At 37.1% G+C, this 18,783-nt stretch overlaps 5 protein-coding genes across 8 annotated transcripts; 3 read left to right on the forward strand and 2 right to left on the reverse strand.

The window, feature by feature from the left end:
- Positions 1 to 399: 399 nt before the first annotated feature.
- On the forward strand, positions 400 to 8,643 carry LOC107187900 (vigilin). Of its 4 annotated transcripts, XM_015576092.1 has the most exons (23): positions 400 to 411; positions 516 to 584; positions 1,378 to 1,580; positions 1,669 to 1,884; positions 1,959 to 2,165; positions 2,244 to 2,459; positions 2,536 to 2,719; positions 2,798 to 3,112; positions 3,191 to 3,300; positions 3,372 to 3,528; positions 3,801 to 3,976; positions 4,055 to 4,186; positions 4,291 to 4,437; positions 4,515 to 4,673; positions 4,755 to 4,889; positions 5,061 to 5,279; positions 5,355 to 5,490; positions 5,846 to 5,997; positions 6,132 to 6,260; positions 6,350 to 6,460; positions 6,804 to 7,001; positions 7,102 to 7,320; positions 7,394 to 8,643. In XM_015576092.1, exons 3-23 carry the CDS (start codon positions 1,419 to 1,421, stop codon positions 7,616 to 7,618), a joined length of 3,705 nt encoding a protein of 1,234 aa, XP_015431578.1. In that variant the 5' UTR covers positions 400 to 411; positions 516 to 584; positions 1,378 to 1,418; the 3' UTR covers positions 7,619 to 8,643. The 4 variants fall into 4 exon arrangements, with proteins under 4 accessions (XP_015431578.1, XP_015431579.1, XP_015431580.1 ...); XM_015576093.1 differs by lacking the exons at positions 400 to 411; positions 516 to 584 and adding an exon at positions 667 to 734; XM_015576094.1 differs by lacking the exons at positions 400 to 411; positions 516 to 584 and adding an exon at positions 927 to 968.
- Positions 8,644 to 10,388: 1,745 nt separating this feature from the next.
- On the reverse strand, positions 10,389 to 11,242 carry LOC107187816 (dual specificity protein phosphatase 19-like). The gene has a single exon (XM_015575990.1). The coding sequence runs from the start codon at positions 11,227 to 11,229 to the stop codon at positions 10,639 to 10,641; it is 591 nt and encodes a 196-aa protein (XP_015431476.1). The 5' UTR covers positions 11,230 to 11,242; the 3' UTR covers positions 10,389 to 10,638.
- Positions 11,243 to 11,278: 36 nt separating this feature from the next.
- Positions 11,279 to 12,978, reverse strand: LOC107187815 (tRNA pseudouridine synthase-like 1). Its single transcript, XM_015575989.1, has 6 exons — positions 12,806 to 12,978; positions 12,498 to 12,632; positions 12,240 to 12,374; positions 12,019 to 12,165; positions 11,704 to 11,938; positions 11,279 to 11,557 (listed from the first exon to the last, which is right to left on the reverse strand). The coding sequence occupies exons 1-6, from the start codon at positions 12,850 to 12,852 to the stop codon at positions 11,321 to 11,323; spliced, it is 936 nt and encodes a 311-aa protein (XP_015431475.1). The 5' UTR covers positions 12,853 to 12,978; the 3' UTR covers positions 11,279 to 11,320.
- Positions 12,979 to 13,915: 937 nt separating this feature from the next.
- On the forward strand, positions 13,916 to 16,886 carry LOC107187788. Its single transcript, XM_015575961.1, has 8 exons — positions 13,916 to 14,025; positions 14,124 to 14,318; positions 14,373 to 14,454; positions 14,668 to 14,910; positions 15,429 to 15,656; positions 15,759 to 15,940; positions 16,531 to 16,658; positions 16,786 to 16,886. Exons 1-8 carry the CDS (start codon positions 13,916 to 13,918, stop codon positions 16,884 to 16,886), a joined length of 1,269 nt encoding a protein of 422 aa, XP_015431447.1.
- A 326-nt stretch (positions 16,887 to 17,212) lies between these two features.
- LOC107187789 lies at positions 17,213 to 18,593 on the forward strand. The gene is made up of 2 exons (XM_015575962.1): positions 17,213 to 17,231; positions 17,287 to 18,593. Exons 1-2 carry the CDS (start codon positions 17,213 to 17,215, stop codon positions 18,579 to 18,581), a joined length of 1,314 nt encoding a protein of 437 aa, XP_015431448.1. The 3' UTR covers positions 18,582 to 18,593.
- Positions 18,594 to 18,783: the final 190 nt, after the last annotated feature.

Below are 18,783 nucleotides of genomic sequence, written 5' to 3' on the forward strand. Positions count from 1 at the left end.
TATAATTATGTCCGACAGTTTACGTAGTGTGATCATATGTAGAGAAATAGTCAAAATGCGAGTGCAAACTCTCCCTAATGCTTGCGCGTGGTTATTCAATGGTCACTTCTGGTCACTTCTCATGTTCCCCCACGAACAAACTCGGCTTCGGCTAGAGGAAAAAGTGACGTAGGAGAAAAGTCTGTTACCACTTACTAAATTTATGACAAGTTCGGAAATAAATGTTAATTTGGCATAAATTTCAGTAATTCTCAATACCAAGTGGTAGAAGCAGGTAGGAAAGATCGACAGTGTTCTTTGAACTTTAAGGTTGGCAATGAAAACGCCTTCAGATATCCCTAAATTATAGTAACTTTCTGCAGTCGAAAAGTATTTATCTCATTTCACTTTGCGTTACCGGTAAGGAAAGACGTACGTTCGTGCGAAAAAGTGAACGATTATTTGTTCGATCTTGTAATTGAATTAGATTAAATAGTGATCAGTGGCTAATACATTTGGATTTTTACATGTTTCAGGCAAACCACCATTAAACTGGCTTCGTAATAGACGGTTATTACTTGGCCGGATTTCTTTATTACGGTAGAGTGAGTATGGCTTCCTGATACGTCGTATGTGTCCCATATGAATATATATTTCTCTCTTTCCCACGAGTGATTTTTCCACCGTTCGAAAAATTCACGAGAACCATTTCTCCGATACATGCAACGTGTGCATGGGTATCATTTTCGAAAGAGGTTAGCGATCTTGTGACGTGTCAAGTGAATACTTCATTCCATATGGTGGTCACTGGCTGAATCAGTCGCTGGTCATTGACATGCTGGCATTTAACTTGAATCTTCTGTTGCCGTTTCCCATTTAGAATAATTATTGTCGCGAGTCTGTATACAACACCAGAGACTTTAGCTGATTCTGCGTTGAGTATGGAAATCGTTGATCGAACGTTTACGTAAAATGAATCTCGTTAAAAGGTGTTATACCGCAACCTATAGGCATGATTATTGATTCCCTTTAGAATTTTTCGTGTACGTCGTTTATCTTTTCGTAATTTTTCGATTTTTAAATTATATTTCGACACCTTTTGATTTTTATTCACGGACCTAACGTTCCATTGATAATGAAATTACAGAACATTGAAGTATACTTCGAATTTTTTATTTCCCGTAAAATATACGATATAAGGATGAACATTTTTGAAAAATATTATACAATAAAATAGTTTAGTCTCTGGATTTTATTTTTTTGCTGTCTAAATGTATACTATTAAATTTATATGGATCACAATTTAAAAGTCACCGGCACTAATCAGTAGTATTTATGCAGTTATATGTGTATAGTTACAAAGATATTTTTAATACGACTTAAATTTTTGTATTACAGTGCTACTGTAAGGACTTGGCACGAAACAGGATAATCCCACCATGCAGCAGCAGTCAGTAATGGAAGAGGGAACGGCCTATGAGCCACCTACCTATGATGAGACATTCCCAGTACTTCCTGAGTCAGCTAGTTCAAGTTCAGGGAAATTTAATATTTTCTCCATAAATAATAATCTACAACTAGGACGCATAACAATCACCCAGGTATAAATTGAAGTTTCAAGATGCATATAAACCAACTATTTTTTTTTTGTTATTGATGACTATATAATGTTTTTTTAAATTTGTTTAGATATTTCGTGTACCTGGGGAGGAACGCAAATTCGATCATAGCGACAAGTTTGGTGAACGTGAATCTATTCGTACATGTAAAACAATAATGAAAGAGACAAATACAATCATTGAGATAGCATCATCGAAGGATCAATCTCTTACATTCCTCATAACTGGCAAGCAGAATCAGGTTTTGGAAGCAAAACGTCGAATTTTAACGACTTTTCAGACTCAGGTTTGATTCAAGTAACTTCAATAACACATACTGATGTTCTCTGCTTTCTTATTAACTGCTATTAATTATTGTAGGCAAGTAAACAAATTAGCATTCCTAAGGACCACCACCGTTGGATTCTTGGAAAGCAGGGGCAGCGTCTTAAAGATTTAGAGAAGACGACTGCAACCAAGATAAATGTTCCGCCTGTGCAAGATCAGTCAGACATAATAACAATTACAGGAACGAAAGAGGGAATAGAGAAAGCTGAACACGAGATTAAAATCATTTCAGACGAACAGGTAAGCAGACATGTGTTAGTTATTGGATCAAAGTGTGACTTATTAAGGAGATAATATGGATATCGTTGTATGTTGCAGTCAAGAAAGGCGTTCGAGCGAATATCGGTGCCAAAAATATATCATCCGTTTATACACGGGGCGAATAACGAGAATCTTAATGCCATGATGGCAAAAACTGGAGTTCGAATTAATATTCCTCCTACTTCTGTGCAGGAAGATGATATTACTATTGCTGGTGAAAAAGAAGGGGTTCTAACAGCAAAACAAACAATTGAAGCAATCTACAGAGACATGGTAAGAAATAGGTTTAAATCGCTTTTGAAAGAATTTTTTTCTATAATTCAAGATCAACGTTCCATTCGATATTTAGGAGAAAAGATGCACTACAGTGTCCGTCGAAGTACCGAAGTCACAGCACAAGTATGTTATTGGCCCGCGTGGTACTACAATAGCGGAGATATTGCAAGTGACTGGTGTAAGCGTCGAAATGCCTGCAACGGATTCACCCACGGGTACTATTACTCTTCGAGGACCTCAAGAAAAACTTGGTCAAGGTAATCCCCGATTTGCATGTTTTCCAATCATAGTAGTGGTATACGAATAATGTATTAATATGAATATTCAAACTGTAGCATTGAATAAAGTGTACGAAAAGGCGAACAGCGTTCGTACAGCTGTCGTAAAGGCACCTGTTTGGATTCATAAATACATAATAGGAAGGAAAGGCGTAAATATTAAACGTATAACGCAAGAAATGCCAAAAGTGAATGTGGAATTTACCGGCAAGGAAGACAAAATTAAAATTGAGGGTCCACCGGAAGAAGTAGAGAAAGCACAAAACGAGCTCCAATTGATGGCTAGTGATCTAATATCGAAGCTCACTTTCACAGAATTAAATGTCGATCCTAGATTTTATAAACATATTATTGGAAAAAACGGATGCAATGGTAAGGTTCTCGTATTAAAGACTATTCAGTCGGAGTAACTGTGTAAGATACGATATCATGTACAATTATCTTTTTCAGTGAACCGGGTAAAAGAAGGAACGGGTGTTGTTATTAATATTTCGGAGAATGATGGTAGCAATATTATCCGTATTGAAGGGAATCTTGCGGGTGTAATGAAAGCTCAAACGGTTTGTAATGTTTATTTATTTTCTATTAGAAACGCTATGTGATCTTAACTATATATTTTAATTTGTTATAGGAGTTAGTAGAGATGGTAAAGAAATTGGAGAATGAAAAAGAAAAAGATGTGATTATAGATCACCGTTATTATCCTAGTATTATCGGAAATAAAGGGGATAATATTAAAGAAATCCGAGATAAGTTTAATCAAGTACAGATTACTATTCCTGGCCCAGGTATGTAGCGTGATATATGCAATAACTAGAACTCGGATTTATGCCAGGCGCAAACATTTGAAAGGCCTCGGTCCTTGTTGGCGCTTGGCCAATCAGAGCTCTCTGTGTGCATTTTTAGAGTGCAGGTCGCGTTTCTTATTCCGTATTGTTATATAGTTTCATTCCCATAAATTACATATAAATGCACAACTCGAAAAATTGACGAATCGTTACACAGAGCGGACAAGCAAATATTTCGAACGTCTGCTTATGTTGTATGAAATTATTTCTAGGCGAGAAGGGAGACATAGTAAAAATTAGAGGGCCTAAGGAAGATGTAGATAAGTGCCATAAATATTTAATGAAGTTGGTGAAAGAATTGAACGAGAGTAACTATGTGCTAGAGGTACCTATTTTTAAACAATTCCACAAATTTGTTATTGGAAAAGGTGGAGTAAATATTCGTAAGGTTAGTGTTCCGAAACGGTACGATTATTTTATTGTAGCTGTATAAATCGCCGGTTAATCTTCCTTTGACCATTTATAGATTAGGGAAGAAACGCAAACAAAAATCGATTTACCTGCTGAAGGCGAGAAAAGTGACGTTATAACGATTACAGGGAAGAAAGAGAATGTGGAGAAAGCTAAAGAAATGATTCAAAAAATACAGAATGAATTGGTAATTTAATTCTTATATGTTTTTAGAACAAGTATTATTCGGGGCAACGTTGATAGTGAATCATCTTAAATAGTGTATATTGAATTACTTTCATTTTTTATTAGGCTAATATTATTACGGATGAGATAGTAATTCCGCCAAAGTTTTATAATTCTCTTATTGGCACTGGTGGAAAATTGATTCATTCTATCATGGAGGATTGCGGTGGTGTTGCAATTAAGTTCCCTACCGCGGAAAGTCGAAGCGATAAGGTGAGTACCTTTCTGATAATCATGCACGCAGTATTTTCTAAATACTGGAATGAAAATTATCGATATGCTTTATTTAGGTAACTATTAGGGGGCCAAAAGAAGACGTCGAAAAGGCAAAGCAACAGTTGTTGGAACTTACAAATGAAAAGCAATTGTCTAGTTACTCGGCTGAAGTTCGTGCCAAAGTACAACATCACAAATTCCTAATTGGGAAAAATGGTGCCAATATTAGAAAGGTATCCAACTGAATCGATGGATTATGATGTTGTGTAAGCATTGGTACGATTACATATTAATGACGTATTTACTGTTCTTAGATAAGAGAATCGACTGGAGCACGTATTATATTCCCAACAGACGAAGATCAAGATAAAGAAGTAATTACTATTTTGGGAAAGAAGGAGGCTGTTGAGAAAGCAAAAGCTGAATTAGAAGATACAATCGAAGAAATTGTAAGAATATTTACTACGTATACTATAATTTATAAAAAAACGATTATAGAAAATACTACATTTCTGAGTATTATAAGAATTTACTCATTCAAAAGAACAGATACGGAAATGGTTCATTTCTAAACTTTCTATTTGAACAGTAAATCAATATTTCTTTTTTTTATTCTACAGAATAATATTACCGAACGTGAAATCCGTATCGACCCGAAGCATCACCGACATTTCGTAGCACGTAGAGGTGGGGTGTTGCATCGTATCGCAGACGAGTGTGGAGGAGTACAAATTTCATTCCCGAGGGCAGGCGTTGACAGCGACCGCGTAATTTTGAAAGGGTCAAACGAATGCATAGAGGCCGCGAAGCAACGAATGCGAGAAATTGTGCAAGAATTGGTAACATTCTTTAATTTCTATTAGCATGATTTTTCAGTGGACCTTGTATCTACGATCTTGTGCTATATTTTGTAGGAGTCAATGGTAACCGAGGAATGTATAATACCTCAAAAGCATCATCGTACCGTCATGGGGGCAAAAGGGCGTAAAGTACAACAGATCACTTCCGAATATGATGTACAAATCAAATTCCCAGATCGCGATACATACGGTTAGTACACGTAACTTCGTGTGATTGCCACTGCATGTAAAGTTAGTTTAAAATGTGCCCACAATTTTTGTGCGTTTATTTTCCATTACGTGCCCTTGTCTTATATATAGGGTGTTAATGCAAATGTAGGACGTTTTTATAAAATAATTGGAAAATTTTTGCCCGAGCACTTTCGGAAATAAGAATTTGCGTGTAACTATAAAATGAAGACAGTTCATACGTGCACATGAATTTTCATGGTTATTTTAACGTCTACAATCCACTCTATGAGGATATCCTAGATTTTTATTAACGCCCTGTATGTTGTATTTCTATAACAAATAAAATACTATCATACTAATACAATGCATTGTAGATGACCAACGCGAAGCAAAACAAATGAATGGTGAAAATGGAGAAGTTGCGGACACAGTTCCAGCTTGTGATATTATTCGCATTACAGGACAACCGGAAAATGTTGCAGCTGCTAAACAAGCGCTGCTCGACTTAGTACCAATCACGATAGAGGTCAACCTACTATTCAATTTTTAGACAATAGAATGATTGAATGATACTTAACCTTCGACTGCGACCTACGTTTACAAGCATTTAACGAAAATTCTCACTCGCTGCATATAAAAAATTGAATTCTTTCATTGCAGGTAGAAGTACCGTTCGATTTGCATCGTTCTATAATAGGACAGAAAGGTCGTGACGTACGAGAATTAATGTACGTGCATGATGTTCATATCATGTTATCTCCAGCGGAAGAAAAACTTGATTATATCAAGGTATACAAGCTGTCGCATTACATTATGACAGTTATTCACTCTTTACTTATTCACTGCCAGAATATGATATATTCTGTTCTGTTTATTAGATTTCTGGCACACCTGCATGCGTTGAAAATGCAAAGCAGGCTATTCTAGAAAAGTGCAAAGCATTGGAGGCTGAACGACAAGATAGGGCACTGAAATCATTCGAATTAAAGGTACCGTTTGCTTGTTACTGCATATAATTTGTTATAAGAGTCGCATGAAAAAAATATATTTTCTGCGTAAACGTCGGTAGTAGCGACGAATTTGATCTCTTGTCTTTGTTGTGATTATTATTTCATTATTGCTAGATACATAGTTAAATTATTAAATTTAATGTGAATTTAAAACATTGTTTGCAATGATTCTAAAGCCATTTTGTATGGAAAATATAGTGGATAATACGACCGTGAATATTATTTAAAAACACCTATAAAAAAGGACATCGTGGCTTTCTTGATGCAGAGGCGCGGATATCTGGATGTTAAAAGAGTAACATTTAAGTTTGTCTTCCTCTAGCTCGAAGTTAATCCAGAGTACCATCCAAAAATAATTGGACGAAAGGGAGCCGTAATTAATAAAATACGGAGCGATCATGACGTACAAATCAATTTTCCACGGAAAGGTGATCCCGAGGAACATATCATTACAATCACTGGTTATGAGAAGAATGCTTACAGCGCGCGGGATGATATTATGAAAATCGTTAATGAATTAGTAAGTTTAAACATTCGTATAATCTCAACTTCAAAGGGTACAATTGTCATTGATAAAGTAATATCGTTTCTTTCTCTCTTTTTGTTTTCCAATCGTATAGAACGGCTTGACAAAGGAGAAGGTAGACATAGATTTTCGTGTGCACGCGCACTTGATTGGCTCAAAAGGTAGAAATATTCGTAAGATCATGGATGAATTCACAGTTGATATTAAATTCCCTCGAAGAACCGACCCCGATAAAAATCTCGTAACGATCGTGGGTACGGAAGACAACGTAGCCGACGCGAAAGATCGTTTATTAAATTTAGCTGAAGAATATGTAAGTATTGAACATCATCACAACCATCCAAGGGCAGTGCAAACAATAATTACAAATACTGGATTCTTCAAAGATTCAGGATGTTTCAGAAACAGAGTCTTCTCATATTTGGATGCAATCTGGTGGTGCTGGTACTAATCAGGACGCTTCGACAGGGTTTGTTGTTGTCGGTGGTCCATGGGAGCAGCAACCACAGAGCGCTCCAAATACCGCCAGTGTAGAGGAATTTCCTCAATTTGCTGGTTACTCTCATGTACCTGTGACAAACCCCGACGGTCCTTGGGGCGTTAAACGTTAAACAAAGTAAAGCGAATGCAAAAAAAAACAAACAAAAAAAATCGATGAATTATAAGGTAACAACCGCATAATAACTTTCCTCTGACAAAACAATATGAAAGGGTACGCGCATTAAGTGCTGAGTGGTTCCCTGTTTCATTACTGATGTTGCTGCATACGACCTGGCCACTCTATTGGACTCTGACACTGGTTTACTACATAATGTTTGACGATGGTGTTTATATTTACAGTTCATATACCAATATCCGAATGTATCTGTAACTGTAACGCATGATATTTTAAGTTTATTGCCATGTAGGAACATAATACAAAAACCGCGCGCTATCCACATACACGGAAAACGGCAGATACATATACACACAGTTAGATGCAAAATGTTGGCCAATTGTATTCATAACGGAAACATCTAATTTTACATTTTACTTCGGCTGATATGCCTTTCAGGTACAGATATGTTGTACTTAAGACTGTGGCTTCGTAGGAACGAATAATGTTCTATTGCCCATTACATATGCAGTGTGTTCAGTAAGTTATGGTGCATTCGAGAAGCGAAAGATTCTACGTACGAAAACACACACGGTAAATGTAAAATTAAATTACGCTATAGGAGTCATCATTTGCAAACTGTGCACTTGAACACCATTTAACACACACCAAGCCTGTCACATTCAAGAGTAGGACATCCAGAGAAATTTTTTTTTTTCGGTTGTGCTACGATTTACCGGACATCCTGTATATATATTTCTCAGATTGTCTCTATCCTGTGTAGATTGCGTGGCTAAACGTTTCAGCGTTTAACCGGGCATAATGTTTTTTTTTTGTTAATTTATTTATATTTTTTTTGTACATAAATTGCATTTTCTTTCGTTTTTGTTGTGTTGGACTTCAGTGGAATGGATTTTGAACCACGTCACTATATTAGAATTCTATACACGGAACCGTGTGTGAAACGTGAAGCTTTAAGGTCTTTCTAAGGAAAACGTTCCTAGATATACAGAGTGCCCCATGTAACTGAAAGCCGTGGAATATTTCCTATGAAATTGAAGATACGAAAACATTCTTATCCAAGTTGTTTGGTATAGAGGGAGGCATCGTATAGTGTAAATATTTTTGTATGTATGACAACTTAGTGGAGATTTTAAGATCAATTTAATTTTCTTTTTAAAAAAAGAAAATTAAGTTTACCTTGAAATCATCTCTACGGTATGATATATAAAAGAAATATTTTCACTGCCTAATATATTCCTCCGTACCAAGCAGTTTTCATAAGAACAATTTTTTCATATCTTCAATGGTGTACGAAATATTCTATCGTTTCCAGTTAAACGGGACACCCTGTATAATTTCCTGCTGTTTTAAGTAGTTAGTATAAATGAAATAAAATAAGGTTGCTTCATATACCAGAAACCATCGGTAGCGCTATGAAGCGAACCAAATTGCCAACAAACTATTAAGCAATCATCGTATATTATCGAAGGGTGGAATTTAAGAGTAGAGGAAATGTTTTTAGCGACGATGAGTGAATATATGTTTTGAGGAACATAATCTTTAGAAGGCCTTGATATTTTTCTACACCGTTGCACCATTGGCATCATTTATAAGACAGAGATTCACGAATATTTGTAATTTAAAGGCGATTCTTTATTTATTCTCTTGTATTTTACTATTTGCTGTATAATGTGCAATATTTGCATTCGACTATTTATGAGGCCAACTAGCTAAGAAAAAGATATTCGGTTCAAGTGCCTCGTCTAGTTTCTTCAGGACAGCTCATTTCAATTGTTGGAGGAATGTGAATATTAGATTATATATATATATATATACAAACATAAACATATATAAATATCGATAATAATTATATTATTATACACATATACATATATATATATATAATCCATATAATAAATATTGTACTAGAATGTACAATAATATACTACTATCACGAAAATGAAGTAATAGATCATGTATACAGAAATTCACTTATATTTTTTAGATTTACAATAATTTTTATAAAACTACTTGGTACGACGACCTACATGTCATCTCCAATGCATGGTTTATACAAAAATGCCAGAATTAGCGATCTTTAAATATGTTTAGTTTTGGCTAAGAATTTGATAGACGCTGTGCATGAATTGTACCTTTTCTAATAAATTATAAATACGAAATATTGTAATTATAAAATAATAATATTCTCTGTACACATAATGTCATAGTACATGAAATCTATTGTAACAATATATATACATAATTAATCTATTGTTAAAACTGTGTTTTCCTTTTATCTAGTACTTTTTGACGGACACCTTAATCCTCGGACAACCGACGGTCTAATGGCCGAGCGGTAGCGGCAAAAAAAAAAAAATTGTTATTTTATTAGTTCGACATTTTCAAATGAAAAGGACGAACAAATTTCTGTTTTTAATGAGTTTTACTCTTACACCAAATTGAACTGATGGTGGATCATTCGATAGCTTACCAAGAAAAAATCTGTACCAATTAAAATTTGTTATTGTTATCTGAAACTTGGACATTTGTAAAGCCATATTTTTTTCGATAAATTACACAGTTATTCAATTATTAAAAATGACACATTAAAATATAAATATGTTAATACACGTGTACCCATGTATGCATTTCAATACGCGTGAATTAGACAGTGTATAGTGTATATGGAACTTAATGTTAAACAGTGTTAAACTTTAAACAAATGACATCAAAAAAACAAAAATTGACGAAGTATGAAGATCATGCATAATAACTTCCCCGTGACGAAGAATATAGAAAAGTACGCGCCACGCTGTTTCCCTCTTTCCTTACTGATGTTGTATATGACGTGACCCTTGTATGGGATACTAATAATTTGGCTGTGTACAAATTGTAGCTTGCCTAATAAATTACAAAATAATATTCTCTGTACATATAATGTCATAGTACATGAAATCTACTGTTAAAACAATGGTTGTTTTTTGTTTAGCACTTTCTGATGTAAGCATTAAAATAATTCAAGTATTTACATATTCATTTTTTACCGTCGATATTATGTGGTACGTGTAATGTTTGTAATTGCCGAATAAATCCCTCGTTTGGCTTGATACAATTTCTAACAGCTCTCACTTTATTATAAGCATGGTCAAAGGACAATCCTTCGGAAATCATCAAGTAAGAAATAACGATTGTTGGCGAACGAGATACACCAGCATTGCAATGTATAAGAATATTTTCACCGCGATTTTCTCCTATGATTTTTATGCATTTTTTTATTGATTCGGATATATCAGACTCCGGTAAATCTAACAAGTCACAGTGATAATACTTGATACTGTCAAACTTCACTGGTGTATCAATACCAATACTCAAAATATTACGAATACTATGTTCTTGTAAAATGTCAAAATTTACAACTGGATCTTGTGAGCTTAGAAACAATCCTGGAATTATATGTGCAACCTGTAAATCAGGCTTATTATCTACAACAAATGGTGTTACAGATGCCAATTTCTTTTTTTCTCCTTCACCTTCCTCATATCGTTCGCCAAGCATATTCGTCACTATAGTTTTACACGATTTCAAACCTGATTTTTTATTTCTTATTAGATTCTCTAGATCCATTGTTAACGATATTTGGGTAAAGTCTACTTACCAGAATTCAGAATGAAATCATGACTTTTTAATATCTTGTGAACGTGTATTACATTTAATTTCAACCTACTGGTACAACTGTTGCCCTATTAGGGGATTGTAATTTGTATTTAATACTGTAGTTATCTATGTCTTCTTGAGAGTACTCTATATTTGCCAAGTATAAACCCCATGGTGGAACTACATGTAGATGAGGATTCCAATTATGATGGCCAGGAACTTGTAACATACAGGTTATTTCCTTTTCTGTGAGATTCCCAATGCTTAAGTTTAATAAAGCAGTTACTATGCGTCTGACCTGTAAACAATTTATTGGACTGTTTATATGTGCATTCAGAATAAAAATGTAAAATTATTATGAAACGCTTGTGGCTATATCTTGCAATAATATTGTTATAAATATTAGAGAATTAACAATATTATATTTTCTTCATTACTACATACCTGATTATATAAAAAAGACTTCGAGCTACATGTAATATTCCAAAATTCATAATTTTGTGACAATGGATCTAAAGGCATAAATGGTTGACCTTTTTCTATGGTCAACTTATTTAATTTCCTTACATAATTGATTGGATAAGGTGCATGACTTTTTCCAGAAAAACTTGTGAAATTTTTTATTCCCATAAAAAGTTGTGTTCCACGTTGTAATCTTTCTATATCAAAGGTTTCTGACCTGAAAACATGTACAAACGAAAAAAGTTAACAGTCTCTATAATACTGAACGTATACTCATTAAAAATTAGGAAGCAATACCTCAAATGGTAAGTATGTACTTTTTCAATTATTGGTATTCTGTGTTCATCGAGCTGCTTTGGAGTCATAAATCTATAAATGTAGGTTCTAGACCGTGCTACACGTCTGGCACTAAATTCGTCTGTTACAGGAATAAAGTCTAGAAGCCTTAAAAACATTCTTTTAGTTTATTAAATACAAATATGGACTGAGAAACATTATATTATCAAGTTATTAATTACCTGATATCATGATGACATTTCATTAAGTATCCATTTATCTGTCTAAGTACTTCTGAAGGATTGTACAAGCAGTTATAAGCATTGGACAGTCTAATATCAGCTGCATTACACAATGCATGTACACCAGCATCAGTTCTACAAATTATAAGATTTCATTTTAGAATTACTGGAGAAAATGATAATTCCTTAATGATTCATTGAAGAAAGCATCAGAAGAACTCCAATTTCTATCTTAGATTCAAGCCCAGAGAAATTTACCTGCTAGAAACGGATATCATTGGCAAATTAGTGCATTTTGGTATCAGTGTTGTAAAAGCATTTTCTATAGCTCCTTGTATGGTATCCACATCTCTTATTATATAGTCAGATTTAATTCCATTTCTTTGTAATCCCCTAAATTCAAATCAGTAAATGATTTCATTTTATTTGTTATTTTGAAAGCTTTGTGTTCAAGTACTAAATTTGAGTTTCAATAACCCGTGAATCAATTTTCTTATCAATATATATAATCTTATAATATATAAGTTGGACATGAAAATAATAAAGGCACGTGTTCGTTATTATACCTGTATTGCGTACCGATATAAGAAAATTTCATAAAGTATTTCTGCATATTTTCAACATTAAGAAGGATATATAGTAGAATTCTTAAGCCGGTGGAAATACTATTAAATTGTAATCGATTCACGTGTAATATGATAAACGTATTTATTTTTTTTCCTCTTGCGTCTGTAAACTGCTGTAACGGTTTCGGCTGCTCTGGCAATGTTTTATTATAATTAATGATAATAATTAAATTCTATAAAATTGTCGCGTTATAGTTTTCATTTCAGATAAATTAAAGAAGCTATGTAATGATATTGAAATGAAAAAATTAATGTATATATGATTACCATAGAATAGAAGAATATTTTCTTTTTATTGCGATTATGCAGAGTACTTAGTATCAGCTTTAATACTTATAATTAGTACTTAACATCAGAAAAAGTATATACACGAATTAAGTATATACATAAGCACGTACGAATTGTAGAAGTGAAACCACTGCGACACGATAACAGACGGAACACGCGACGGTTAAAGTGGCGTTTGAATAAATTACAACTTCAAATGCATTACTTCTAGTAAGATTGCAAACGTTATTACGATCCCCTGGAAATATGCAAACAGTTATTGTCCATTGAATGGCTATTAATTAAGCAAGAATTATTCGGGCAGCGTATGAAACAATTTGTTCTATGCTTTCCATTTATTTCTATTTGTCGAAGGCTACTCATTTGGCTGTACTGTCTCCTATCCTGAAACATCATGAATAATAAAACAATCAGAAATTATATTTCATAAGAAACTGCGCCACCAATAACAGATTAAATCGACCACTGCATAATTTATGAAATAACATGCACAATGAATCGATTTACTTTGCTCACGGAGACAGTTGGTTTCGTTAAGCCGTTTAGTCGACAAGCAATGTAAATTTTTCTTCGTAAATTTTCAAAAACTGAAGTTTTCATTTTCCATGAAAAATTCAATAACTTTGACTCCTTCTTTATTAACAAACGAAACGTTCACGCTCTACTATTGCGATGATTGTTATTTGATTTAGAACTATCAACAAAGATTTTTAATTTATACCACTTGTCGATTGGGTATCTCGATTATAGGTGTTATATGGAATGTGGAAACGACTGATCCGAGGGTGGAAAATTATCAAGCAGTACTTCAGTAACTGCGGGATCCACGGTGTCAGCTATCTCGTGGACGATCAGCTTTCGTATCCGGAAAGGTAACGTCCTGTGCAACAAAAATAAGAGTGTTTCATGAATTGTAACTTTCTTTGTCCCTTTTGATGGATGCGTATTCATGACTTTAACCTGCTTGCAGACTCTTTTGGCTGGTCTCCTGTATCGTGTGTTGGTACGGATGCACCATTATGATCAGAGACGTTGTAAGGGAGTACATCATGTATCCCATTGCCGTAACCGCGGAGACCATGTACCTCGATTGGGAGACACCTTTTCCCGCAGTAGTTTTTTGTATTTCCTCTACGAAGAAGATTAAGAGCAAATACTTCAGACGGTGTGTGTAACATGTTTCAAGCAGGGCCGAATTAAGACATGAAAATTTTCGTAGGAATCCTGCGGCGTTGACAAATTATTCTAATCCGAATCTGCTGCTGGCGACGTCGGAGGAGCTTCTATCCGCATACGAGGAGGCAAGCAATCATATCATTCCACTTTCATATCGTATTCACGAGCATTGCGATAATGTGTCGCTGTTGTTTGCCTTTCAAGTTATTTTCGAGCAAATTGTTCGCTACTCCGGAGCATTGTCTAATTTACGATTGCGACACGACATCTCGAGGTGTTTCATGATTTCTTTCCTCTTCCTTATATTTTATCTCTATCCTTTTTTTTCTTTACCGTAGATGAGGTTTCCTTGCACGGAATTGTTGGCCGAGTGTACGTGGAACAATATGAAGTTCAACTGTTGCGCCGAGTTCCAGGAATTGCGAAAAACAGGCGTCGGTTATTGTCTCGCTATGAACACGTATCAGTTGGGGGACAATAGCGTGCGGTACTTTGTCAACCGGACCGTGAAATACGGCGATCTCGTCATCGATGTTCATATGGCCTCGAAAACGAAGAATTATCTTCTCACCGAGTTCACGGTATTAATGTATCATCCACTTTGACCGATCGAACCATTTTCCTATCCGCCCCTTCCGGTTTCTTCTGACCCGGCAGTAGCGTTTTTATCATATCAATACAATCCGACCGGTATTTTTGGCTTCTTAAAAAATCGTAAAAACGTCTTAAAAATATGTCGAACAACGAACTACGACGACGCTGATTACATCTTACACTTGCCAGACAGAAATGCCGTCGAAAATACGCGGACTTAGCGTGTTTCTCGGATAGCTTCTTTAGTTCCCACGTCTCTTTTAGGCATAGATCATACAACACATTGTTACCTAGAATTAACTGATTATAACTGGATTATATACCCGTAGATCAATAAATCCATAGCACATGACGCCTCGAAGACGGCTTAAATGCGTCTTAGACCTAAAATAGCCGTAAAATGTACGTCTTCGAGGCGTCATGTGTTATCTGGGTTTGTAAAAACGAAAAGGGGGCGGGATAATTGTAGAAACCGTTCTTGAGAAAATCGTGGCCGTGATTTTAGGTGCATTTGCTCAACAATCTGCAGCTGCCGACGTTCAAGAATTTAGACAACGATGTGATACGTATGACGGCTGGGAAAACGAATCGCATTGAATTCACGATGGTAGACACGTTCAACGAGGCCGGCGTGGATAAAGTCGCGGTAGAGTACAGAGATTGTCGGTTCCAGCAAGAGAAACGGCCGAATAACATGTTCGACATATACAGCAGCGACGCGTGTTTTCTCGAGGTACGCAGTAGAGAACAGTGGTCGAAAAGAAAAAAAATGTTCCGCAATGTCCAACGCAGATGACACACTATTTTACGAGACGCGATTTCCTGTTTCTTGCAGACGGTTATAAATCGGATGATCGAATTCTGCGGATGCGTCAGTTTTTACTATTTCGTGCCGAACGGTGCCAGAGTCTGCAACGGAACCGAGATGACGTGTATAATCGCTAACAAGACGGAGATAACGTACCAATCGATGGGCCAACGTTGTCTACCGAACTGCGAAGGGACGTCGCTGACATTGTACGTTCTCGATCGAAAAATACATCGACTAATTTGTAACGATACTATACAACAGATAGAGTGACTAATTTGTAGATAATTGTCGGATCTACTTGTCAATCAGGGACTTAAACCGGTATTATGGCATAAAAGCTATACCGAAACCGATATATTACCGAAAACCGACATAAATACCGGTATTTTTTCGGTAGAAGTCCCTGTTGTCAACGTGTTCGATGTCCCGTATCGCCCCTCGTACGAATACTATCACAGACGAGATGTAAGAATAGACCTAACATGTAATTCAATTTTCTGTCCCATGCGTAGGGGGCGTCAGAAGCCTCCGTACCATGTTAGAATTCCATTCCTTGCTAGCGAAACCGGGGCAACAATGTATGTATGCATCGCTATATATGCAGTCACATAGACTGCTCAGCAGAGGTATAGTTGCTTCAAAGATATATCTTTGAAGCAGCTATAAGCTACTGATGACACATTCAGGGTCACGGTACTTAAACGACAAAGCAGGTGGCTTTCCTTTCTACCCTAGTAGCGAGACAATCACTCTGTAGAATTCATACATATAAAACACGGTGTTTCGATGTTCACAGAACTCGATGGGACCCGCACGACTACGAGTCCCCGGGTCGATCCTACTCGCGGTTTCATTTCGCACTGCTGTCTCATCCAACCGTGAGGTACCGGCGATACGTAGTCAACGATTTATTGGACGTTGCAGGTGAAAACTCACCCGTCAATAATATTTTCCGCCGTATGCCACGATCAAATTCGAGGATCTCAATAAGCTTTGTTAATTTACCATCGCGTGTTTGTCTGGTATGATAATTATACGCATTATCTTTCAGTTTCAGTCGGCAGCGCGATCGGTCTCTTTATGGGCGCCAGTATTTTGAGCATCTTCGAAATACCTTACTGGTTATTTATTCGCCGCGACAAGATAACGTAAAAAAAAAAAAAAAAAATCAAAACACCCCGTGTATTTCCGGCACCAACACGTGATCGGCGTAGTCATAGGTTGATTTACAACACCCAGCCTGGTTTTTAGATAAAGAAACGGCGGAAATGTAATCGCATGCGACCCGATAATTAACAAAAGGATGCGATAATGGACCTGTACGAATCACGCGTGCGTCTATCGATTGGGCTCGAGCCTCGTGAATCTTTCACGCTGCACGGGGGGAGGGAGCTTTTATCTTAGAGAAGATGTTTGTCGGCAAACATGCCAGAGGCGAAACAAGTGGAAAGACACCGAGACTAATAAGCAAATCGTAGATGCGTTTTAAAAGTACAGGTGTGTGTTAGTCGGCGCATATATAACGCGGGGATCATATAACTTGAACTCTGAGCTCCCTCCTCCGTCATGTCCAAGTCGAAACTGCAGCTTCCAATCCCGTCGGAACAATCGGATGGCAAAGTCGGTACGCGCGGGAACTCGCCCCAGAGTCTGTTAACATTCCAAGATGTTCAGAATGTGGCGAAACGGTCATTGGGTCGTGAAGTAGATGTGAAAAAGTTCGCCCTACGGCCGTACTCCAGTGGGACGCTCGGCTTTCTCGGGACCCATCTGAGGCTCACCGTGGAGGTTGAATCGAAAAGCGGTGGCACTGAGACGTTGTCCTTCTTCGTGAAAGGCGTGCCTTACGATGTGCCGGTTCAGGCTGAGTATGTAATCGACAGGTGTGTCTTTCTGAAAGAGAAGATATTCTACCGTGACATAGTCCCTGAATTTTACAAGGTATACAACAAGGAACCATGGTCGCCGACCTGTTACTTGGTCAAAGATCATCTGCTGATCTTCGAAGACCTGGGCGCTAAAGGTTACACCGTTAGCAACAAAGTGTTCACCAAAGAACGCGTTGTCGCCGGTTTGACCACTCTTGCACGGCTGCACGCGTCGTCTTTGTTGACGGAAGCGCGACTCGGTGTGTCCTTGAAGAAGCTGTACCCGCACGGTTTCGTGGAGAATTCCTTTTCCCAGACCGGCAAGTGCAGACAGTGGTTCAGCGTTGGTATCGACGCTATCGTCGGTGTCGCCGAACACATCGGCTTGGACGCCAGTTTGCTGCCAAATATCTGCGAAGAAGTGTTCTCTGGCATCGAGACGTCAGCCACGAAGCGAAACGTGGTCAGCCACGGTGATCTGTGGGGGAACAATTTGATGTACAGCAACGACGTACCGCCCAAGTGTTTGCTGGTAGACTTCCAATTGGTGAGGTACTGCCCTTTGGCGCACGATGTCGCCCAGTTTCTGTATCTCAGCGCCGATCGCAGTTTCCGGCTAGCTTGCGAAGAGAGTATGCTCAAGCATTATTACAGCGTGCTGTGCGACACGTTAAAAACGGCCAAGATCTCCGTGGATATTCCAGCTTGGTCCGAGGTGGTCGAGGGAATGGAAGAGCAGCGTTTGTGCGCCGCGATCACGGCAGCCACATTCTTCCAGACAGTGTTGCTGGACGAGCAAGTGGGCGCTGAGATCACGAACGATTCTGATACCTACAGTATCCATCAATTTGTTAGCAGAACTGAAATGATAATCAACACCATGAAGAGCACCCCCGAATACAATCGTAGATTAACAGAAATTGTCACCGAACTGGTGGAACTTAGTTTCCGTTTCGATGAGCTCCCGAAACCGTCGTAGGTCGCTGTTTTTCTTCTGTAAAATTCCGAACGAGACACGAGAGTAAGTCACACGCACGCGTACGTAACAATACTCACATTGTTCTCTTATCGACGAACAAAACCGTTATTCAGAAGTACCACAGCGCACCGTTTTTTATGCGTGTGAAATTTTTTTAACGTAAGTGTATTGTGTATATACTGTATTTGTCAGATACCGTGTA

This window comes from Dufourea novaeangliae, unplaced genomic scaffold (assembly GCF_001272555.1).
Source record: "Dufourea novaeangliae isolate 0120121106 unplaced genomic scaffold, ASM127255v1 scaffold112, whole genome shotgun sequence".
In the NCBI taxonomy this organism is placed as follows: Eukaryota; Metazoa; Arthropoda; class Insecta; order Hymenoptera; family Halictidae; genus Dufourea; species Dufourea novaeangliae.